This window comes from Zonotrichia leucophrys, chromosome 7 (genome assembly GCF_028769735.1).
Source record: "Zonotrichia leucophrys gambelii isolate GWCS_2022_RI chromosome 7, RI_Zleu_2.0, whole genome shotgun sequence".
Classification (NCBI taxonomy): Eukaryota; Metazoa; Chordata; class Aves; order Passeriformes; family Passerellidae; genus Zonotrichia; species Zonotrichia leucophrys.
This window is the reverse complement of record NC_088177.1, coordinates 21,458,714-21,483,406: the sequence shown is the minus strand read 5'-3', so window position 1 is coordinate 21,483,406 and position 24,693 is coordinate 21,458,714. Positions and strand designations below refer to the sequence as shown.

The window sequence follows — 24,693 nt, the reverse complement described above, 5'->3', positions numbered from 1 at the left end:
TAATGCTCAAATCAGCCATTCAAAGACATTGACAAAATGAACAGCAGAACAACTCATAAAACAGTACCATTGGGAATTCAAGCAAACTAATATTTCAGGTACACTATACTGGAGCATATCTTTGTTGATTCAATAGGGTTTTTTTGGGGGGGGAAAGATATGTCACAACAGAAATTTATTCAGTAGCTAAAACTAAGGAGCAAGCACAAAATTAATTCCCTTTCAACAATGAGGTACTTCTATGTTACTTCAATATTGTCAGAAGCAAAAGTAGTCAGAACTTATGATCAATTCCACCTACACAAACGAGAGCAAGGGAGTGAATACAGACGTTGGACATAATTTCAAACAAAGCCAGGGCATAGAGGGGCACACGGTAACACCCAGTTGTAGGCATTACAATATAATCCTGAATTATCTTTGAAACAGAAAATACTTAGAAAGACTTCTTGCAATGTATATATATATTTCATAACCTGGTTTTTAGGCCCTGCTCATTAAACAACGTACTTTTTTTTTCTCCACAAACGGTGAAAACTGTTCAGTGCTTAAACTATTAAGTACTTAATGGTGCTTAGCCCGATGTGAACTTTTAAAAGAAATCCCCCGCAACCCCCAGAACACGGCGCCGCTGGCTCTAAGCCCCTAGAGGCTCTTCGGGCGGGGCGTGCGCTCAGGGCGCGGACTGGGTAAGAGCCTGCGGCAACCTCCCCTGCCCAGCCCCGCCGCCCGCACCGCTCCCCTCCGCGCCCGCCGGGGCTCCCCGGGCCCGCGGGGCCGGCAGCAGCCGGGGGCGGGCCCGGCGAGGAAGGGGCGGGCCGGGGCCGGGCCGGCGTGCCCGGAGGGAGCGGTCGGGAGGAGCCGAGCCCCAGGGCCAAGGCGGGCGCGGCGGCCACGTCAGCCGGGGAGCCGCCCCGCCCGCCTCCGGCCCAGAGCCGGATCCCGGATCCCGCCGCCCTTCCGCCGGCGCCGGGGAAGGCGCTGCCGTCCCAGCCTGCCCCGCGCCCGGCCCGCTCGCACCGCCGGCTCCCGCAGCCCCGAACCCGGCGCCGGCCCCGCTGCCGGGAGGGCAGAGCGCGGCGGCCGCCCCGCCCCGGTGCCTCCCCAGCCCTCCCGCCGCAGCCCGGCCCCAGCCCCGCGGAGCTCCGACCTGCGCGCTCCCGGCAGCAGCAGCGGCTCCGGGCGCGGGGCTCGCCCGCCCGGCTTTGTCTGCGAGGGGCGTCCGCAGCCTCCTTGGCGGGCAGCCCCCGCCCCGGGGCGGCGGCCGGCTCAGCGGCACCGGCCCTTCCCGCGGAATGAGCCCCGGCGGGGCTGCTGAAGGTAGGTATGAACCCTCCCACTGCCGCCTTTTCTAATGCGGTACAGGTGTGGGGCTGTTAGTGCCATCCAGTGCAGCTGTGCATGATTACCCCCATTAAGGTAACAGTTCAGAGATGTTCTGCCACTTGTGTGGTTTCCAGAAAGAAGATAATTAGCTGCCCAGAAATTTAAATGCTCACGTGCAATCCGCACAAGTTGATGTTGGGGTGTGTTACTAACCTGTGTTTATTGAAGTGGTAGTATTTAATTGTTTTTTCTTCTGTCATCTTCCAGGGTGTCTCTTTAGCAAGGCTTGTGACATGAAGTAGAACAGGCGTTTTGAAGAGCTCTGCCATAAGTACCGCCGTATTTCTGAATGTTGGCACATTTACTGGAGACTCTTCCCAAAGTCTGTGTGAAATTTCCAAAAGCTTCATAATGGAGTTTTTAGCATCCAAAGGAGATTATATGAGATATTTCAAAAGGTCTTTATTGCTACTTTTAGTATGTGTAATAGTTCTTGTATGCACTGATCAAGACTACTATAGTTTACTTGGAGTATCCAAAGAAGCAAGTAGTAGAGAAATACGACAAGCATTCAAAAAGCTGGCATTAAAGTTGCACCCTGATAAAAATCAGGTAAGTTAGCTTTTTAGCAAGTCAAAGGTGTTGACTTAATGAATCTTAGTGTTTAAACAAAAAGCAGTTTTAATTTATCAAAAATGTCTCTCTGTGAACCACCTGATAATATAGTTTGACTCAGATTTTCTGCAGAGAAAATTTACAAAAAATGATAGAGTTGAATTTAGGCTGTGTTAAATTGCAGTAGTGAAAAGAGTCAAGATTCTCTAATTCTCACTTATATTTTTGTAACTAGAAGAAAACTTATTTGTGTACTCTATTACCTTGTTGGTAAGCTGTTGAGTTTTCCTCTTTCCATTTAGTTTTGGGGGACTTGCTGTTTCCCTGCCCTGAAGTCTCCTCTAAACATCAAATAAGAACAGCCTGTTCTGAGACATCAGTCTCCAAGTACCAAACAGGACAAAACAGACATCCTGTGACTGCAAAGGGATAATGGTGGAGGTTACTCTGGACTAACTGGAGAGAGAAGATTGGAATGGCTTAGTCTGTGCTGCTGTATTTCTAAAATACAAAGAAATCACTTTTAAACATCATCAGTTTTTCCTTGAAATGATGTGAAATAAGCATAAATTCACAGGAAATAAAAGGGTTTAGAACTACGTATGTACAACTGCATGGAGTCCCAAAAGACAGCAGTATTTCATATCAGCTCAGGGCCTGCCTTCACTGACTACATTGGAGCCTCTGACAGCTCAGTGAGAAAGCCAAATGTCAGCAAAGTTAGGAATGCCAACTTGTAGCTATGAAATGAAAGTTTTGTTTTCTCTGTTGGTACTCTGAAAATAATGGCCTTTGGGGTCAGATTCTGTTGTTTCTGAGCATGCAGATACTACTAAAGATTTTTCAACAGGTTATTTTCAACCTTAGCGATGATACATAGAGGATGAACCCATTAGACAAATTCCATAATGGTAATGAATTTCCTGTGTATCTAGCTAAAACAAAAATCTTAAGAAAATGTCTTTTGAATGAAACGTGTTAGCAGAAGTTAAAAGAGCAGGACTGTGCGGCACATTTTGCACACCACTGTTACACTGCAGATCTCAAACTTGGATTCTAAATATGTCTGCAGATTTTTCACCATTCTAATTCCCAAGCTACCTAGAACAAAAATGCTTTTCAAATAAAAGGAGATGGCATTTGTCTACACTGTCAAGACCAGAAGGGATTAATCTGTCTCTAGCAGAGATTTTGAACTGGTCAAGTAGGGATTCTAGGGGAGTGGAAAAGATTATGGAGGAAATGGTATGTCTTCATTCTTGAGTATTTTTTTTAATTCCACTGAAGAGAGACTTGAAAAAAAAGGGTTCACTGGAGAGTGTTACAGCCTCCAACCAGTTGACTTTGTATTTCAAGTGTACTTAGTGAAGATGGAAGAAATAAGAGGAGAGACCTGGTTTGGGAGAGGAAAACTTTGCTGTAGTTTGGTTTGAGATCAAAATGCAATGTCTGCTTCCATCATAACTGACATCCTTAGCAGGCATATAAAAATATTTCCAAAGATAATTTTCTCAGCACTATATGCACTATATGGTTTATTGATATATTACTAATTATAGTTTTCCTTACACAGAATGATCCAAATGCACATGACAATTTTCTGAAAATAAATAGAGCATATGAAGTACTTAAAGATGAAGATCTACGGAAGAAGTATGATAAATACGGGGAGAAGGGTCTTGAAGATCAGCAGCAGGGAGGTCGGTACGAGAGCTGGAACTTCTATCGCTATGATTTTGGTAAGTTTTGATGTGTGTTTGTACTTGCTTAAAACAGTCAAAGGAAATGTCATATTCAGATCTATATCAGAGCTTTTTTCATGTTTCTTATGCACCTCTCCAGGTCTCTGTCTGCTCTGTAGCTGTTACTTTCTCTCTGCTGGCCCAGTATTTTATTTACCTTGTTAATGGCCACCCAAAGATGCAATCTATTTACCTGGCCTTTTGTTCCTGCTGCTTGCCTTTTTATAGGTCATCTAACTTCTTGTTTATTCTTTTTAAAGTGCAAAGATTTTTTTTTTCACTTAAATGTCAGTGTTAATATTTCATCAGGATTCTTTTTAAGGAAGACCTTCTTTGTTTAGCATCCTTCAGGGGGATTTTGAGAGGAAATTTTTGCACTGTCAAGCCTATTTGATATGCAGTTATGCAATTAGAGAACAGTAAAGAGGTAGCAGAAACTGAAAAAAATAACAGAATCATACCTAAAAGGATCTTGAGACAAGTTGCTTAATGTTTGTCTCAACAAATTTTAGGTAGTTGTAGGGAAAGGTTGCAATTAATGATTCTCAGAGCTGCTGTAACAGGAGTAAACTAACAGGGAACTGAGGAACATAGTTGGATTGGGATGAAAGGAACAGGAACCTCTACCTTGGCAATTATTTTTTCCTAGTGTTGTTTGATTTAATATATCCCAATCTCTAAGAAATTAATGTCTGTGCAGATTGAAATTGAATAAACCAGTGGCACAAGTATCACAGGAAAATATAGAAATTAGCCTAAAACATATTCAGATTTAAATTTTATCTCACTGAAGTTTCACTGCTTGATTGAGAAACAGTATCCTGGAATGTCTATTAATCAGTGATTTAGGGAGCATTTATTTTTATATATGTGTGTGTACCTATATGCAAGTATAGCTTTATATATATTTATATGTGTGGGTGAACATATGTACTATATTACGTGAGATATAAATGGAAAGTAATGTGAAAAGTATGTTGTCACCTGTAGATATTAACTTCTCTCATTATTTATTTGCATTTGATCCTTGTGTACTTCAGGTGAAATGACATCTCACCATGTTAGGTACTGTAAAAATCTGCAACCATAATAGCATAATATAATGCTCTTTATTAGTATTTTTGGTACTCTGCACTGCCTTTCTTGTGTAGTTGAAGTAGTGGAGTGTTTTGTAGTGATGCCCTCGGTAGGACTGGTTAGCTTTGTCTTCCTTGACTTCCTTATCCACTTCATTCCACTGCATTCACACACACACTTTGTTAGTGGAAAAGCCTGTGGCTGGAAACACCTTTGTGGTCTAAATGTTTAGGTAACCAGAGGCTGAGAAAGTGTGGAAACTTCTGGTCATTATGTAAAGCTCTCAGTGAAAGCTGAGACTTCTTGAATTTTAATCTGACAGCTGGATGATGTTATTTCTAACATCATTTCTCTTGCCATAACAGCAGTAGTTCTGCTGGCTTCATGGTTGGTTGCTAAATTATCAAAAGAATGTTCTGATAGTGGCTGTGGTAGCATGAGAGTGAGTGAGCAAGCAAGAGGTTAAACAAGGATAGCATTTTTGTAAAACCTCTTTGCCAGTTTAGTATTTCATCATAAATCTACTGTCTTCTGTTGTGCATAAGATGATTGATTGTTTTAAAGGTGGAAAATAAAAGACAATTGTTGATTTTTTTAATAGGTATTTATGACGATGATCCCGAAATTATAACATTGGATAGAGGAGAATTTGGTAAGTTTTTAAAATAAATGGCTGTTTGACAACATGACAACCCAAAGTACAATTTTACATATTGAGCTGTGTCTTAGTAGGCTTTTCTTACCTGTCTTTACAAACACATGTTGGAAAATCATCTTCACATGAGAAAACAAACAATAAAAAAACCCCTTAATGCTTCCTGTTAAACACTAGTTGGCAAATCAATCAATATCAATATACAGCTTACATTAAGTTTTAGAGCTATTTTGTGAGGTCTGTAAAAGGAAATTATTTGAATTAAAATTTTGTTACTCCTAATTTATTGTTGCTGTTTCTCTTGTATAAAAATGCACTTGACAAAACTTTTCTAATATATTTTTTTTCTGTGAAATCCAGTCACTTGTGTGTAGTTCAAAACCAGAAGGTGATACCAGATACTAAAAGCACAGCTAAGGAGAACAAGGTGTGGAAAGAGAACAGTTTCTCTGTGAATATTGTCCAGGTTTTTTTTCTTTTAAAATTACAACTAAGTTGTTTGTAACTAAGAGAGGCTAGAGTAAAAAATACTGGATTTTGTATAATTTTTCATCTGCATATTGAGTATGGTTTCCTGTGTGCAAAATTGGACCTACATGCTGAATTTGTCTTGTAAACTGTTGTAAGAGCAGACTCTCATGATTTCCCTGAGACCATTCGTTAATCTATTTGCAGGGTCAACATATTCCTTAGTTGTCTTTTTTGTGAGGATATTTTAATACAGTCAAATAAAGGTTACAAAATCCACTACATGAAAATTGGACAGGCTGAAAGCCAAGTAATTAAAGGTGATAACTGCTCTTTGTGTATATTTTGTTGCTGTTGTTTGCTTTCATAAGCAAGATGATTTATGTTTCCCTTGACTTTTCTAGTAATTACATTAACTTGGATTTTTAAATTACATTAGACATGATTTCTTCATAAAAATACTGCCAGGTGAGACTCACTAAATACATAAAGTAATATAATGGAAAATTCTAGTGGGTAAAAATCCTTTAGAACTTGTATTTTGTAACTAGACTTACACTATCTCACATTTCAGCTAGAATAATCTGCAAACGGTACTTTTTTCGTAATTAATAGAACAGATGCTGAAAGTCAGAGGGCTGATACCTTCTGAAATAATAGGATTTTCATGCACCTGCCTACAACAGTATGTTCATCAGAGTTACTGTTACTGTGCCTGACATTAAATACTTAATACAGCTTTTTGGGGAATACAGTATAGCAAAAATGTACCTCCTAGATGTTACTACATTGCACGTGTGCATGATTTACTTACAGGTTTCTTCTCTCCACCTAGATGCTGCTGTTAACTCAGGAGAACTGTGGTTTGTGAATTTTTATTCTCCTCGCTGCTCCCACTGCCATGATTTAGCACCTACGGTACGAAAAACCAAGTAAATGAACTCTGGTTTTAATAGCACAAAACTTAATGAAGTAGATTTTTACACTGAAGCTGAAACCAGAGACAACAATTCAAAATTCCAGAAATAAAGTATGTGTTCATTATATCTTTATAGTCAAATAGTCTCTTTTTCAATTTTTTCTTAGTGGAGAGAATTTGCTAAGGAGCTGGATGGAGTGATACGCATTGGAGCTGTGAACTGTGGAGATAACAGAATGCTGTGTCGAATTAAAGGCATTAACAGTTACCCCAGTCTGTACGTTTTCAAAACTGGAATGGTGAGTGATAAGACTTCCAAGTATTTTTAGAATGAAATCTGGAGAAGTATTTCTTTAGTACTTGTTCAGTCATAGAGATTTTTTATAAAGATCTTGCTTTATAGTATGTTACTTCCTTTAGTAATAAATATAACTTTTTCTTTACCTTAGTCAAATTATTTTACAAAGTTAACATAAAAATGTATTTGTTAATATATATAATTTATATTTTATATATAAATAAATTTGAAATAAATGCTAATATATTTTTACAAGAGTTTTTCTGAATAATTTTTCTGTGCAACATACGACTTCTGATTGGGAAGCTACTGTCAGCAGTGGTGCTGTACCAAACAAGTCTCCTTGAGCAGTTTCTCTTATAGTGCTGTAAAGGACTTTTCAAGTACAAAGCATAGTCTGTGGTTTTGAGTCTTAAAGAATATGACCATATGCCGAAAGAAACTTGGAAATTCCTTCTGCAAGATTCCCCCCATGCTGCCTGCATGATGTGTGTCACTCTTTATAGCTGCTTGCTAAGTCGTGGTGCTGGGGTGGCGTACAAAGTGCACTCGAATAGATGGGTACATTTTGACAATGATAAGTTTTAAGAAGTTGAATGCTAAATGGAGTGATATAAGCAATTTTTATTTAAATAGAAATACAATCATTGGGAGTTGGTGTTTCTAAGACTAAATTATCCTCATGTTGCAGCATCTGGAAAGAAATCACATTACAAAATTTAAATAAAGGTTAAATTTCAAACATTCGGATAGGAGAGGGAGAGAACAGTTAGGGTGGTAGTGGGGGTTGGTCATGCAGTTGCTTAAGTACTATTAGAAGAACACAGTAGATTTTGGGATGGGGTTATTTGCCTTTGTTTTTTTCTTAATTTTATAAACTTTACTTTTTGTCTTCTATAGCAACCAGTGAAATATTATGGAGACAGGTCAAAAGAGAGCTTAAAGAACTTTGCCATGCAGTATGTTACAAGCACAGTCACTGAGTTATGGGCAGGTAATGTTCATGTGTTTAGCTTGGGGGGCTGTTGTTGAAATTGTTTTTACTATATAAAATAGGGCAGAAACTATGCATATGACTGAATCTTTCACCTATTGCTAAGTCTTCTTTTTGAGAATAAAAACAGTTCATGTAATTTGCTAATACAAATAGAAAATCTTGTTTCATGGCCATGTTTAACTAGTCGCAAACTGATGCAAATTGTTTCATTCTTAGGAAATTTTGTAAATGCTATTGAAACTTCATTTGCATCTGGTGTTGGTTGGCTGATCACCTTCTGTGCTGAACGTGGGGGTAGGTACATTAAATACTTTTTAAATAATGTGACAAAAAAAGAACTTCTGTTGCTAGCAGCATAATCCCTTTTGCTGCTAGAAAACATCTTAGGTCACCACAGTATTTGGCCGGTGGGTAGTTTAAGCTTCTGCTAAAAGCAGTTTGACAAAAGGATATTATTGAAAATATCATGTTATTGTGCTTCTGTAATGTCCTGTGAGTCACTGAAGCAGCGCTGGAGTGTAACCCATCAGGAGGGGAAGTGGCAGAAAAGGTTTCTCCTTCAGTTTCTAGCTCAGGTGACTGCTGAGGCACGTGCCAGCTTCTTATCATAGCTGAGCAGCAGAAAGGCTGTGTCTCCCCCTTAAAGCACCAATATTAAAATTTAGCTGAATAAGTTAGTTAATAAGTTAGGTTTGCACACAGTAATTGCCTCTTACCTCTGGTTTCACATCAGAGTCGTTTTTTGTAGCTGTTTGTGCCTGGCTTTCTTGGGATCAGTACTGGATACAATATTTATGAGAAAGTTACCTTGGTTAGCTGGTGGAGCTAAGTAAATGCACTACACCTTGGACAAATAAAAACTTCTCAGCCTTATAAAGAGACCTTTGTTCTGAGAACTGAATAGCCAGAGCCTCAGTCTTGGATTTACATTTGTAAATAGCTTGATTTCAACTTGCAGCCCTTTCGTTATTACGTTTTCAACTTTGTTTTAGTTAAGGAGAAGTTGATGCATCTTATTTTTAAAAAAAATCTTCATCCAAAGGCAGCCATTCAAAGCATATTCTATATTTATAATAGTGAATTACTATTTGTATCACAGAAAATTTATATTTCTGTTGAAACATCATCCCAAGACTCTATGTAGATACTTAGATTATTTTTTTAAACCGTGATTAACAAATTTTAAAGGTCAGTCTTTACAGTAAAGAAAATAGTAAAATTTTCTATTTTAAATGAGGATTCTGTTTGATGAAGCAAGAGAATGTTATTTTTGGGAGTTTTTTAAGTTAGAGTAGACAATCATTAAGTGCTGATTATTAGATATGAAAATTCCAGGAATACTGGATGAACAGCCAGGAAGCATGCCATTAGAAATGGTCATGTTTTTTGGGAGGAAAGGGGCAATTCTAAGCAAGAGTAGATTTAGTGCATTAATAAGGTGAAGTTTTATGTTTGTAAATAAAAATTTTTTGTTTCACAGATTGCTTGAGTTACCAAACCCGCCTTAAGCTAGCTGGGATGTTGGTAAGCAGTGTTTCACTTTGAAAGCATTACATGTTATATTTAAAACAAAATAACAGAAGTGAAAGCATCAAATTGTAACTAAAACTTTCACTGAGTTTAGTAGAATCAAGATAACACCTGTTAACTTTTAGAAGAATTCAATACTTTGCCCAAGCAGCTTTTGAAATAACTAATTTTTTATTAATTTTATAAAATAAAATTAATATTACATAATAAATTACAGTGTTGTTTCTTTTTATTTTCTAAGTGTTATAAATAATTGCCTGTGTTGGGATTTTCAAAAGCATTTCTGTACCTGAAATTTAGAAATACTTTTCTTTGGATTTGTTTTGTGTTGTTTTTTTCCTAATTACAGGAGGGTCTTGTTAATGTGGGCTGGATGGACTGTGGCACCCAGGGAGAGCTTTGTGATAACTTAGATGTCTCATCTAGTACTACTGCATACTTCCCACCTGGAGCCACCATAAATAACAAAGAGAAAGGAGGTGTTTTGGTATGACTTGTCTTTCATTATCTATTTAGATAAACAAAGTGATAACCATGCTAAAGGAATGTATAGATCATTTCCAGACTGACAATACACAACTGAAAAGATGCTTTTTTTCTCTTCTATGCTGGTATGTTCTGCATGAGTTCATGTCCCTGTGTCTGCTCAGGCAGTGATCCAGTGATCCTGGAGGTGATTCCAGTTTGCTGGGAGAGTGAACAGCAGCCTGTGACTGCCTGGCCACCTCCCCAGGAGGCTCCCGAGCAGCTCTGGGAGTCCAGGGCTGGAAGTGCTCTTTGACTGCCCCAAGAGCTGCTTCTAACCCTGCTGTCCTGGCAAGCCTGGGAGTCTCTTCTCCCGAGTAAAAATTGACGGGACAAGAGGAAATGGTCTCAAGCAAGGAAAGTTTAGATTGAATATTAGCAAATCTTTCTTTAGCAGAGGGTTTGTGAGGCACTGGAATTGCCCTGAGGGATGTGGTTCAGTCAGTATCCGCAGGGTGTGTAAAAGACACATGTGGACATTGCACTTGGGGACGTGGTTTAGAGTAGTGAACTTGGCAGCTGCTTACAGCGTGGACTCAAATGATCTTAAAGGTCTTTTCCACCCTAAATGGTACTATGGTCTTTGATGTGCCCCTGATTTTTTATTCCAGAAATAATATGCAGCAGGTATCACAGGTTTGAGAAATGCTACCCTGACATGTGTGATAAAAGTACTCCTACAGTGTCTGTCAGTACAAATTTTACTGCTCAGTTCTATTCTAGAATTGCAACCTACATTTGTGTGGAAGTTTTAACTTCCCTAATTGATGGGAGACATTTCTGTTTGAAGCACGACTTGTTCCTTTATTGTCACTACTGTTACCTTTATTTTTAAAAGGAGGAAAATAAATTGCAACCTACCTACTTTGAACCTTTTAACTTACCAACTCAGTTACTGATTCATATTACTTCCAAAATTTTACAAGTTAAGGAAACCTAAATATCTCTACAGTGCAGTTATGGAAGGCTGTAAAACTAAATTGGAAATCTTGTAAACTTGATTGTTGGGTTTGGTGTGAAATTTGAATTTCACACTCTTTGGTCACTGTCTTGGCAAAATACAATTTCTTGAGTTGAATATTGTAGGCAAATGAGTTAAAAGCAGTATTCTGAAAGTGATGTTTGTGGAATTACATGTATGAAAAAGAAGTTGATCAAATAAAATATTATTAACTGCATTCTCCATTTGATTGAAAGAACAAATCAGAATAAATTCCCTGACACTTTGAGTACTAATCAGGTTGATTTTTGTAATTCCTTGTAATAAAGACAGTTAATTCTCTATCCTAGTTTCTTAACTCCTTGGATGCCAGAGAAATATATCAGGAAGTAATGCAGCATCTACCAGACTTTGAAATCATCTCTGCAGCATCATTGGAGGTAATTTTTTAAAAATATGCTAAGATTTCTTCAAATAATATATTTTTATTGTTATTTTCTATGGTTTTCAAATACTGTTGACACAACTTAGCATTTAACTGAATATTACTTCTTTTTATCTCTACCCAAAATTATTTAACATTGTTTGTCTACATTCACTTTTGTTGTTTAGTAAAATAACAAAAGTAAGGGGAGGAGATTTCATAGGAATGTAAGAAATCACAGAAATTGCCATTGTAACTCTCTCTGCAACTGCAATTTTCTAGTAATTTTCTGAATCAACTACATTGTAGAGAATTTTGGTCTAAGTGTGTTTTGTTTGGTAATTTAGAAAAGAAGAAAACACTTGTTAATCCATGATAATTGATGTATGAACTGAAATTGAGTCTTAAAAGTAGCTCATGTGTTGGAGGAAAAACAAAAGTAAACCTCTTTCCACACTGGTAGTTGCACATAGCAGCATAATTTACAACAGGAAATGCACACAGAAGCAACAACATTGGAGTGCAGCTTGTAGCCAGCTTGCTCTCAGATTTTTTCCACTTCCTTGATTATGTTGCAGTAAAAGGAAGTTTAGTGGAAGGATTGCATGAAAGAACTTGTTTAGTGGAGGTCTTTTGGAGATGAATAACTGGACATTTGCCTTTATAAAACACAAAAGAATTTTGCACGTTGGTGTGGTTGGGATTCATTTTTTGTGGTGTTGTTGGTTTGTTTTTCCCTGTGGTTTAAAGGACCGCCTGGCTCATCACCGGTGGCTGCTTTTCTTCCAGTTTGGGGAGAGGGACAAATCAAATGTGCAGGAGTTCAAGAAACTTAAATTTTTACTGAAAGATGAGCATATTCAGGTAAGAGTGCTCTCATCTAATGTTAAATGCTCTTCACATTCCAAGAACAAATCACGGTTTTCATTGTTATTAGCTTTTACCCCACATGACACCTCTGGTACTGGAAGAGATATACTATCATATAGCAGATCTGCAGTCAAGTTTTTTATTTAAAGAAATCACTTACGTTTCCTGTATGTTTTTAATAATGGAAAAGTATAGAGAGATTATATTTTAAATCTGCTTTGTTTTTGGAAATGTTGCTGCAGATCCTGTTCCGTTAATTATAAATTAATTATAAATTAACATTCCAACATCAAATTTATGTATGTGGAACTATATTTTAATTATTCAGAAAACCCTATGATCATGTTGATTTTTTTCTTAATAAAAAGAAACCAAGTTCAAACTTTGCACTAAAGGCCTACAGATTGTATTAATCTATAAAGTATGTATTTTTTAAATTGTTGCTTTGACTAGAAGAATTTGAATGTTACATTTATTTTAGGTGTCTTCTTACTTCCTTGCTGTTGTATTTGGAGGGAGGTAAAAGAGAATTCTTTAAGTTTTTATTCCCCATTTTGGCCTTTAAATTAAAAATTAGCAAGCAACCTAATATAGTTATGCAGGTAGTTTTCCTTGAACATCAATTTTTTTAAGATCTCTGTTGTTTATAAAAAAGGCTATCAGTTTTCCATCTTTTTACCTTTGTTTTCTAACTTTTATTTCCTAACATAATAAAATATGTTAATTGATATAAATTAGACTGCTTTAATTAAAATGGCATTGTCTGTTAAATATAGGTTGGGAAGTTTGACTGTCTTTCCTCACCAACCATCTGCAACAAACTGTATGTTTATCAGCCTTGTTTAGCAGTCTTCAAAGGAAAAGGCACTGGAGATTATGAAATTCATCATGGTAAGGGAAACTTTGGCAAGTTTAAATCATGACCTAATCCCTTTGAGATGACAAAATCTTTGGCAAACCACTTTTTTTTCCCCAAAGAACAGTTTTGTAGCTGTAATATTTGCTATCTTTCCTCTGGCCATGATGTAACCTTACACAACCTATTTACAATTTCCTCTGGTTTTCTTTTTTCTATTTTTCCTGGGTAGGCAGTCATGAGATGCTGAGGGATATAGTTTGTCTTTGCAGTCTGTTTCATTTGCATAATGACATACAAATGAAATCTCTGAAGCTGATCAGCACAGCTTCTGCTTTGGGTAGGATAACTAAAGAATGTTGTAAGGCACACCCTTCAGAGAGACCTGACATGCTGGTTACACAGTGCAGCCAGTTTGACAAACTTGGATTTGGTTTCATGTATCACTGCACTAATTCCATGCTTTGTTAATTCTGTCCAAGATATTGAGACTTTTACTTCTTACTTTCATTTCCAACATCACAGTTTCCTTTCAGGAAAGGTTGGAACTATCTTACTATTTACTGCTGAATGGATTCAGTGATGCTGGAAGGGAGCCTAAAGCCAAACTGTAGCTTGCAGGAACAGGTTTAGCTTCATCCAGAACGTGGCACAAAGCAGTTATGCAAGATGAAGTTCTCAGTTTTCAGCCTCTGAGGTATTAGAAACAGCCTGCTAGGATTAAGCCAGAACCTCAGTACTGTTATAAGCAGGAAAAGTGAAAAGTTTTTCACTATTTAGAAAAGATTAGGCTTATCAAGGGGAAAGGATGATCCCATACATCTAATGATTGGTATATAAGGAAGAGTCTTCTATACTTCCTGTATATACATTGCTGCAGAGAGGGCAGGAAGAGGTCACAGCCGTGCAGCATTTTTATAATGGTGTGGATTGCGGTGGAAGAGAAGTACATTGGACTTCAGTGCATTTTTTTCTGAATGGTTTGGTTTACTATTTAGAAAACAGATGGCATGTAGAACATTCACCAATAGCCATCTCACTCCAGTCTTTATGGGAAAGTAATCCTCAAAAGAATCTGGCTTTTTTATATGCTGTGTTGAAGGGATTCAACAGTTTAAAATCTAAGAACAGTAATAAATCTTGGTAAGTCATTGTGCAGTGACTTCAGATTTGATTAACCTGAAGTTCTTATTCTCAGACAAACTCATTTCTGCTGACAAATACGTATACAAAGGTTATGAAGAGACTGGATCTTTGCCCACTGGAGCTGTGTGAGCAGTAATTTCAGTTACACCTAAATAGCTGTGATTTATCAATATAATTTATTTTGCTTGAAGTTTTTACCTTGTCAGTCCCTTTGCCAAGTCAAGTGTATCTAGAATTGTACTTTTCAATTCCAACACAAGTAAGATGATAAAATAACCAATGATCCTGTCACAAAAATTTCATCATTTTGTTTGACAAAAATATGTTTTTTCTTGGATAAAGTATTTATTTGACTAATACTGGGTAACTGGCTAGTTTAATATTTAGCCACATATCAACTACAGTATGTCCTGCCTGTGTAGGTTTGGACAGTTTAACATTGTCCTCCTAAGGAAAAGTAACATCATTTTATGCTACCTTTACTTAAGCAGGCTAGGTTTAAAGATGAGACAAGGGACTCCTATTTCTTTCAAAGAGTTTTTTAATTACACCTCTCATAGGTAAAAAAATTGAATTTCCTTTCTACATTGTTTTTTGAAGGAAAGAAGATCTTATATGACATTGTTGCATTTGCCAAAGAAAGTGTGAATTCCCATGTCATCACACTGGGACCTCAGAATTTTCCTGACAAAGATAAGGAACCATGGCTTGTGGATTTCTTTGCACCGGTAAATATTGGATATCTATATATTCCTTCTTCTAAAATCTGTTCTGTGATTATGTAACAAGGTACTAAGGAGTAGCTAGAAAGTGCCTTTCAGCATCATGAGAAGGTGTTCTAATTCCTCATTCCCTGGCAGCTCTAGTTCCTAACTGGGTTTTGTGTTTAATGCATTCTGTTGTCAAAACAGCAGATGATTAATCTCAAATCCTCTCCTGAGAGGTACCTGCGGGAAAAGCAATTGCACTTACTTGGATTTTGTCTTCTAGTGGTGTCCTCCTTGTCGAGCTTTGTTACCAGAGCTGAGAAAAGCATCTAAACATCTTTATGGTCAGCTTAAATTTGGAACACTAGACTGTACTGTCCATGAAGGCCTTTGCAACATGGTAAGCTGCAGGAACTAAAAATAAAGAAATAGTAATATAATCTTTTCAAACAATATCATTTTCTTTGAATTGGGGGTAGGAGGATATTGGCAGACAATGTTTGTTCTTTAACATTACTTTCCTAAAGGGCAGTAAATTAAACAGGCACTTGTATTTTTTTTAAAGAAGCAAACTATATAAACACTATAATAATTTATTAATATAATAATTTATTAATGCAGAATACAAGTCAGATTTTATTCTAATTTCATAGTGCTACTGGAAGACTTCAGAAGTCTCAGAATTTAATAATTCTGTGGGCTGGGGTTAATGTCTGAAAATGCATGGAAAATGAGCAAAAAAGTTTTATTTAGATGTCTTTACCCACTGAGGAATTCAAATGATGGGAACTGGCTGTGTTCAATGGTAAACAATAGTTATTCATACAGTCCAAACATTCCATCTGAGGACTGGGAGTAGTTTTAAAGCTAAGGCTTAGGAGGCCCATGGATTAATTGCTGTGTTTGTGGAGCATGGCAGAAGAATTACTGGCTGGTTTTTAAGTTGAGAACACACTGTGCCATCTCTGAATACAACTGGCATCTTCTCTGTACTGATTTCTTATGGTGTCAGATTCTCACCTGCCTGTAAGCCTGAGCACTTGTACTGTACAAACTGAACAGATGAGCAGCCTGAGCCACCAATACCAGGGACAGTTAGAGGCAAGTCCAAGAGCCTTAATCATTCTGTGGAATTTGTTATTGTTTGTTTTATCAGCATAACATTCGAGCTTACCCAACAACAGTAGTGTTCAATCAGTCTGATGTTCATGAGTATGAAGGACACCACTCAGCTGAGCAAATCTTGGAGTTTATAGAGGTATGTAAATGATAATGTTGGTTGCAGTCTTCTTCTATGCAATTCATACACAAATACATTCTTCAGTTGGAAGATTCTAAGATTTTTTTTTCTTTTAATTGGACAAGGAAAATAAAAAGTGAAAAAACTTCAGGCAAGAAAAGTGATCCAGCAACTGTAGTCAGAGACTTGACAACTAGTGGATTCATTCCCCTACTCTGTCACATAATTTATTTGAGATCATTAGCAAATAAAGAAAGATCCCTTCCAATCTGCAAAATAATGATAATTATTTCTATCTTATTGAGAGAATAAAGGAATTAATATTACAGTACTTCCAACTTTTGAGGTGGAAATGCTTCACATACACACCTTGATATAGGAAGGGGTTCACATTTTTGTCAAGCAGATTGCTGCTGTCCACATTTTTCAGCTGTCTTTGAACTTTCTTAACTGCAAATTACTGGTATGGATCACTGTTGATACTAGAGTTCTGGCACCAAACTTGGCTCCAGCATTCAGGTTCACTGCTATAGCCACAGGCTATTTTTCACTTTTTGAAGGGACATTTCTCTCCAGGCAGCTCAGAAGAAGCAGCTTCAAGAACACACATGCAGAAATAGGTAGGGATTAGTCTTTCAGTTGACATTCAGAGGCCCATAGTGCACTATATGTATTCCAGCTTAAATAGCATGGCTGAGTTTTGTAACACCTGTTGCTGCTAGATAAGCTGGATTTCCTGATTTTTACCTTCTTTTATTGTGAAAAGGCAGAAAACCTCCCTTTTGGACCCTGGGTGTACTTTTTTGATAATTTTTCTAGACAACTTAGGCTTTTAAAAATTCGATTTTTGGGTTGAAGGAATGTCTTTTAGTTCTTCTGTGCCTTTCAGTGGTGTGGAGTCTTCCCTGACAGAGCAGCAAGCCCATTTCACAGAACATTCTCGAAATTTGGCACTTTTATACACGATGGCCCTAGATAGGGGATACACTGTGCAACAATGAGTCATGTTTATGAGCTGTCTTTATTTAGGATCTTAGGAATCCATCAGTGGTGTCCCTAACACCAGAGACGTTTGCTGAATTGGTTCAGAGAAGAAAGCGAGAGGAGATCTGGATGGTGGACTTCTACGCTCCATGGTGTGGACCTTGTCAGGCCTTAATGCCAGAATGGAAGAAAATGGCCAGGGTAAATCACATTCAAACACTTTTCTGCTTTTGTTCCTCTTCTGGGAAATTGCTGAGATGGCACAACTGCTTCCTTAAGAGAATTGTAAGCTGAGAAAATATAGAGTCTAATACTGCCACATTACAGGCAATTCCTACCTGACAGTTTTGGATTGTTCCAAATACACAGTTTTTATGCAGCTTTTTAAAAGCTTCAGTACACTGATACTGTATTCCAGTTTTTCATGTTGGTTACAAGTGTGTAAGGTCATTGTAGCATTCTCTCATTTACAGAAGTAATATTATTCTACTGACAACCATTCCTGGAGGTGTTTACAGGAATTTGAACTAGAAAATTTGGGAGGGAAAAGAAGGGCTTTGGAAACAAGCCTGTGACTTTGAGACATTTAGAACTCTACTAGGAATTATAGCCAGGATTTTCTATCTTGTTGGAATGTCTGTGAAGCGTTAGTGGCTCTGTAGGACACATTCAGTAATCATCAGCTTCCCTGCCCATGCTGGGTAGTTTGGGCCTTGGCAGCAAATAGAATGTGTTCAGGACAGCCCGCTGTGACACCGCTGGCACATCTGCTCTGCACCAGCCTTGGCACAGTTCCTGAGCTGTCATGGGGCACACAGGACCAGGGCATTCTTTGCACTAATTAATCCCACTCCTGAGTGCCATTGAGGTAAGGTAGGTGCCTTGTGAGCCCTGTGCATGCAGCTTATACTAAATGTGTGCATGATGGGAATGCATCTGGGCGGCTGGCTCTGGTACCAGTGATCTGTTTACAGGGAAGAGAAAAGCCTTGTGATAATCTTGGTCTGTTCTGTTGAGATTTTTTTCCCCCAACTAAGAAGTATTACTGAAATTGCAGTAGTATTGGTTAACATATTTTATGGTAGGTTTTCTTCTTTCTTTTTCAGATGTTAAATGGATTAATCAGTGTAGGCAGTGTGGATTGTCAAAAATATTACTCTTTCTGTCACCAAGAAAGTGTTCGGGGCTATCCTGAAATCAGACTCTTTCCTCAAAAATCAAACACAGCTCATCACTATCAGTAAGTACATTGCTTCAGTTTGGGAAACATTCCATGCTGTAAAACAAGACAAATACACCTCTTCTGTTGTCTAGAAGAGGTTTATCACAGCTATTAAAATAGGCTGTAAGGATATTACTGTACTGGATACCATTGGTTTTGTTCCTTCAAACTAGGGATTTTATTTTGTCTTTTCATTTCAGTAATTTGAAATTACACAGGAATGATAGTTTTTATTTCTTCTTTTTTTTGTCTTGGTCTTCTAGTCCTTAATTTTATAGGTTTTAATTCTATCTGTGAGACTTTTAATTTATTCAGATTTGAAAGCAGGGTAGAAATGTATCCTAAAACATATGTATTTACATTCTTTATTTCATTATCACCACTCTTCAGAGTAAGTTGTTTGTAAGGTTTTTTTCTCAGAATAATTCAAACTACTGTGCAACTGGCTTTTTGTTTTTTTCTTTTACTTTTTATAGTAGCTACAATGGATGGCACAGAGATGCCTATTCACTCAGGGGCTGGGCATTGGGGTAAGTTACTGCACTCAACTTTGTTCACATGCTGCTTGCTAGGATAAATTAATATTTAAATACTATGTAAATCAAGAACTAGAAACACTTGGGTATATGTATTGTTTAATTTAAGATGTTCAAGTTTCTACATCTTTTCACTTACTGCTTTTAAAATTTGGAGAAATGGCATACTCCTTGCTCTCTACCCATCTCCTGCAGACAGTATTATTTTGTTTACCACATTTAAGAAGTTATTCTCCTATAGTTCAAAGTGTGAAATAGGGATTTCCAGACTACAAATGGTCTTCATTTCAGAAGCTTTTCTGAAATGCAATTTGCTATTGCTTAAAGTTTTGAATGTATTTTGATTGTTACTCTTCCTTTACACAGGTATTTGCCACAGGTGTCTGTAGATCTCACCCCTCAGAGTTTCACAGAAAAGGTTCTGAATGGAAAAGATCATTGGGTCATTGATTTCTATGCTCCTTGGTGTGGACCTTGCCAAAATTTTGCTCCTGAATTTGAGATGCTTGCAAGGGTATGTTTTCAAATATACTGGAAGCTTGTTATAATTGTAATGGTTAAAATCTTACTCATCAGCACTTTATTTCTTAGCAGTCATCCAATACTTCCACGAGCCTCCTACTCAGGGAGTTACGCACACTTCTGGGTCCCACCAGACAGTGGGTGTTGTCTTCCACAGACAGACACACAGGGACCCTCTTTCCAAACAGATTTCAGCTTTTGATGGAGTGGCCTTTGGAGCTGTGGTGTGCTTTTGTGCTTTGCCCTGAATTCAAGTACAAGTTCTCTCTGAATACATAGAGAGACACCTGGCGCAAGGCTGACAGTCTGGGAAGCAAGCAACTACTCTGAAATATTTCAAAGATTTCAGCAACAATTTTCTTTTTACCCACACTGCTGGCTTATTCCACTTATTTGGTTTTACTTACCCATGGAACCTTGTAGTTTGTTTCCAATAAGCATTTCTTTTCAGGCCGTTAAAGGAAAAGTAAAAGCTGGAAAAGTAGACTGTCAAGCATATGGTCACACCTGTCAGACTGCTGATATCAGAGCCTATCCTACTGTTAAGTTTTACCCCTACCAAGGAACAAAGGTAAAGTGTTTATAAATGTATTTCATTTCACCTTAAAACTAAAGAGAATACTTCTGTAACATTAAAGTGAATTGTTTATATATTACTGTATCACCAAATAATCAGTTTCAGTAATACTTATAATAGTAGGAGAGTGATGCAATAATAACAAATTGCAAATTAAAAGAACTAAATAAAATTCTGATAATGATTAAAATGTGGGCTTAATCAGAACTAGGGTTTAATTTTCAAGGTCTTGGATGACAAAATGTTTTTCAACTGTTACCAATTCACCAACTACCCTAAAGTAGATGGTCTGTCTCTAAATGAAATATGGACAACTTCCTTTTAGCTAATAAGAAGTATAATTAAATGTTGAAAGACCAATTTTGACATCAAATGTATTGTAAAACAGATAATTAATGAAAAATAGATGGTTGTGTTGTCTCAAAAACAAGCCTTATCAAAATATTTCAATTATCAGTGGGACTCTTTCAGATCAACATTTCTTACTAACAGAGTAATAGTATAAATTAAAAATACAAAGAGTATTCAGATAGTTATAGGGATTGCCTTTATTCTTGTAACACTAATAAATTTCAGAAACATTATAGTGACTTTTTTAATGTATTAATGCTGAAGAAAAAGTATTCACTGGTTTCTGATAGAGAAGTGGCTTAACTTACTTTCCTTTTTTTAACTGAATTTTTAATGGGAAGTTCTATAAATCTTTCATGGCACAATCTCACCAAATTCCATGAGATTTTCTGTGGTGAAGTGTAAAGACATTCTAGGTCTTCAAAGTAGCCACCCACAGCAACAGATTTCACATAGATTACAAAGTGGCAGCCATGTAATAGCTGTCTAGCTTAAACACTCACCTCAATAAATGTGAGCAAATTGTAACTATTTCAGGTTTCTTTAATGATCACGGCAAAATTAGTGTTGTTTTGAAAACTAGCAGCTAAGAGTGGTTCTTAGTACAATGCAAATTGGCATTGTTTAAACAAAGACAAAAATACATCCATGAATCATAAATCAAGCTACCAAGGCCATTGTATTCTGCCCTGCTTTTTTCTTGAATTTTGTCTGAAAATTGTGTAACATATTACCCATGCTCTATTTTTGTTTTCTTTTAAGAAAAGTGTTCTTGGGGAATACATAGACAGCAGAGATGCAAAAGGTATAGCTGACCTTTTGAATGAAAAATTAGAAGCAATGGAAAAGAAAGAAAAAAGAAAAAAATCTAGAAATAAGGTAAGAACACTTACTGTGGAGCCTTTGCAAAAGACTTGCTATAAATAATAACTGCTTAAAATGATGTTAGTATTTGTTCTTTACCCATAGAATTAAATGCAAATTACAGAGGCGAGATTGGGTAAACTTAAGAAGATATTAACACACAGCTGCTTAAGAAATATGTTTCCAATTGAAAACTTATTGCTACTGAAAATTGTAAAATCATATGAAAAAATATTTTTGTTTGTAGTTTCAGAGAAACTCAATTGTTTATTTTCTTGTCACTAGGATGAACTCTAACTGGTACTGAAGGTAGATACAATTCAAAATATTCTGAAGCTGTGAAGATAGAAGACACCACAAGGAAAATATAAGGATAGTTACATTGGTGACAGGACAAGACACATGAAAACAAGTTTGAGTTCACAGGCATACACAACTGTATGAGTTCTGTTAAACTGTGGGGAGATGAAAACATTTTGGTTTTGGTGGAGGCAATGTTTCTGCATGTCCCTCTTCTGATATACCAGCTACCTTCTTCCTGGCCAAACACTGGAGTTGACCAGAAATGTGGACTCTATCACTTTTGCCTACCCATTTACTAGTTCCTTATATTTTTTTCTGTCTCTTCTCAAATGCTTTTTGAATGTGGCACTCAGCCTGTGGCTGAATATGCACTCGAAGCACTCTGCAATGCAGAACACAATGACGGATTGTCTATTTGACAGACAAACAGTTGGACCTGATGATTATTCTGCTTTGAGGTTGCATTATTGTCTAGTCAATGGTTAAGGAATAAAATCACGAACTGGTAGGAGGATGTGTTTATTGAATTAAATTGCTCTTGCTCTCGAGTGGATTGCTCTGTTGTGGCAGTGGTGATGCTACCTGGATGAACAGAACTTTGAAGAGCTTTAGTTCCTTGGTTTGGTTTTGGGATTGTGTTTATTTTTTTAAGTAAGAAAGAAAAACTAAAATAATTCAAATGTGGTATTAACTTTCAAAGATTAAATTATGCAATAGACACATCTGGTTAAGTCATTAGATCATCACTTTTATCGTTGTCTTTTTAAATATGAATGTATTCTGTGGGCATAGTTAACCTCTTTTGGCATTACCACTTTCCCTTTCCCTGCAGACATATTTTTAGGTGGGGTTTTTTTGTTTGTTTTTATATAATCTTCAGGCAAGCAGGAGAGCAAGTGCCTTCTTTAATTTAATAATGAACACTGTACATTGCAATGTCTCCTCATACTTCTTACTAGAATTCCTGCTCTAAAGAGTAATATTTTTCAGAGCTTCTCCATAGACAAGAAAAATTACAGCAGATGACAAAATGTCTGCAAATAACTGGTTCATGATTTCAATAAAATGCTCCCTAGCTCTTGACAGACGGAATTTCCTCCCTTCTCTCTACGTATTTAGACCTAGCATGACTGGTCAGTGTATCATGAGTATTACAAATCTGTAAATACATTGTTATTGACAAGTAACTTATTTCATGAAGAAGGCAGCAAGAAATGAAGAGACACAAGTAACTGAGACATTCAGCTGTTTTTCCCCTATTCTCAGGGTTGCCTCTATTGATTTTTCATTTTTGCAGCATATTATTCTAAGAATGAAGAGACTATTGCATCTATTTTTTAATAAAGTAGATCCTCCTACATCCAAATTTAACTTCAAATTCAATCACAGTTAAAAATTAAAATTTTAAAACTAACTGTTTTGGTCAGTTTTTGCATATCACTGTAACTGTACTTCCTGCCTTCTATGCCCTTCTTGGAGAATGAGGTCTAGGAAAAGTTTTGAAACATATTTAGGCTGTGGGGAAGAGGATTTAGTTTAAATATCAATAAAGTTCATTTTGAAGAAATAATTCTGTATCAAGGTATTCTCTTTGTATCCAGATTTCTATATTTATGAGAGACCAAATGGATGTGTATGGGTGGGGGAAAATATACTTCCAAATTAGATAATAGAAGTTTCTAAGATTTTCCACGTTTTCATGGATTTTTTTACAAAAAGACTTAAAATGTTTCATTATTTAAAGTTTTCAACAGGAATGCACAAGAACTTACTTCATTTATTGAAACTTGACATCTGAAAACAGTGATGTTCCAATCCCCAATACTTTCAACCTTGGTCTTCTCTCTCTGCTAGAATTCAATACTAATTTTATATTCCCATATATGTAAAGCCACCACAATTTTGATAATAAACACCTAAAGGTAAATCATCAACGTGATACAAAGTACTTATCCCTAACACTGAACAGACTCCTCCTTTTACTGCCAACTTTCTAGGATCTAACAGACTTCTCTAGCTGCCAACAGACAGTAATTACAGTTAGATGAGCAAAAAAGAAGAAAGTTTCCCAAATTAATGTATATGACAGCTGTATTCTGCAGAGTATTTCTTGACTAAGACCACAGAAGCCACATTAATAAAAATTTGGAGTGCAATTCCGCAGAAGCCAATACTTCCTGTAAGAAAATGACTACTTTACTTAAATGTCAGATTATCAAGAAAACATTCAAGAGCTGAATTAAGTAGGGGTTGGGTTGTTGTGAAAACACATTAGTTCTAGTTAATTCTTACTGTACAACTGAGCTGACATGGAAAATACAGCCTGAAGATGTTCTGCTTTTTAGGGCGTAATAGACAAAAAGCAGAATATTGGTTTTCCATCAAGCAGTTCAAATTAACATGAAGAAGATATAATTTCTGCATGTTATAGGCCGCTATGGAGTCACATAAAGTTCCCTTATTCTTTTCCTACCTTAACAGACACATTAGGAAGAACACAATTCAGTCAGAATAAATTACAGATCAATTAGAAATTCATATAGCTGACATGATTTGTTTCCAGAAAGCAGTTTCTCCCTATAATATGTATTTTAAATAATATTTATAATCCTACTAGAAAATGAAAATAATTTCTTTCTCTTGTTACGTGCATATGTGTACATTAAGCAATCCCAGTTGTGCTCTTGTAGATACGTAATTCTTTCACCTGGCAGGCTGTTTATTTTAGTCATGATACAAGATCTCAGCTAGTCCAGTAACAAGCCCATACCCAGGATACTTCATTTTTTCATACCCAGGGTGTTGTTTTATTTTTGATGAAGTTATAGCAGAAAAATATCCTATGTAAGCAATGGAGAAAAGTTAATATATTCCTACCCTGTTTTTTCAACTGTAGTTCAATGCTCTTTTTGGTAAGTGTGTTCACTTACTTTATTATCCTACCTTTGGTCATGAATCATTATTTCTTGAACTAAGCCTGCATTTGTGCTCCTCAACTT

General features: G+C 36.9%; 2 protein-coding genes across 2 annotated transcripts in view; one reads left to right on the top strand and one right to left on the bottom strand.

Moving 5' to 3' along the window:
• The window catches only part of PDE1A (phosphodiesterase 1A), a 194,353-nt gene extending 193,078 nt beyond the window's left edge, over positions 1-1,275 (bottom strand). Inside the window, exon 1 of the mRNA XM_064719019.1 lies at positions 1,151-1,275. The gene's annotated coding sequence lies outside the window, so the exon portion shown is untranslated. The remainder of the gene's footprint in view (positions 1-1,150) is intronic.
• Positions 1,191-23,326, top strand: DNAJC10 (DnaJ heat shock protein family (Hsp40) member C10). Its single transcript, XM_064719014.1, has 23 exons — positions 1,191-1,320; positions 1,594-1,938; positions 3,515-3,680; positions 5,362-5,412; positions 6,719-6,801; positions 6,970-7,101; positions 8,001-8,094; positions 8,314-8,391; positions 9,578-9,621; positions 9,977-10,114; positions 11,443-11,532; positions 12,267-12,380; positions 13,163-13,277; positions 14,989-15,116; positions 15,379-15,495; positions 16,252-16,353; positions 17,365-17,520; positions 18,426-18,559; positions 19,018-19,071; positions 19,444-19,591; positions 20,051-20,170; positions 21,290-21,406; positions 21,677-23,326. The coding sequence occupies exons 2-23, from the start codon at positions 1,738-1,740 to the stop codon at positions 21,686-21,688; spliced, it is 2,394 nt and encodes a 797-aa protein (XP_064575084.1). The 5' UTR covers positions 1,191-1,320; positions 1,594-1,737; the 3' UTR covers positions 21,689-23,326.
• The last annotated feature ends 1,367 nt before the right edge of the window (positions 23,327-24,693 follow it).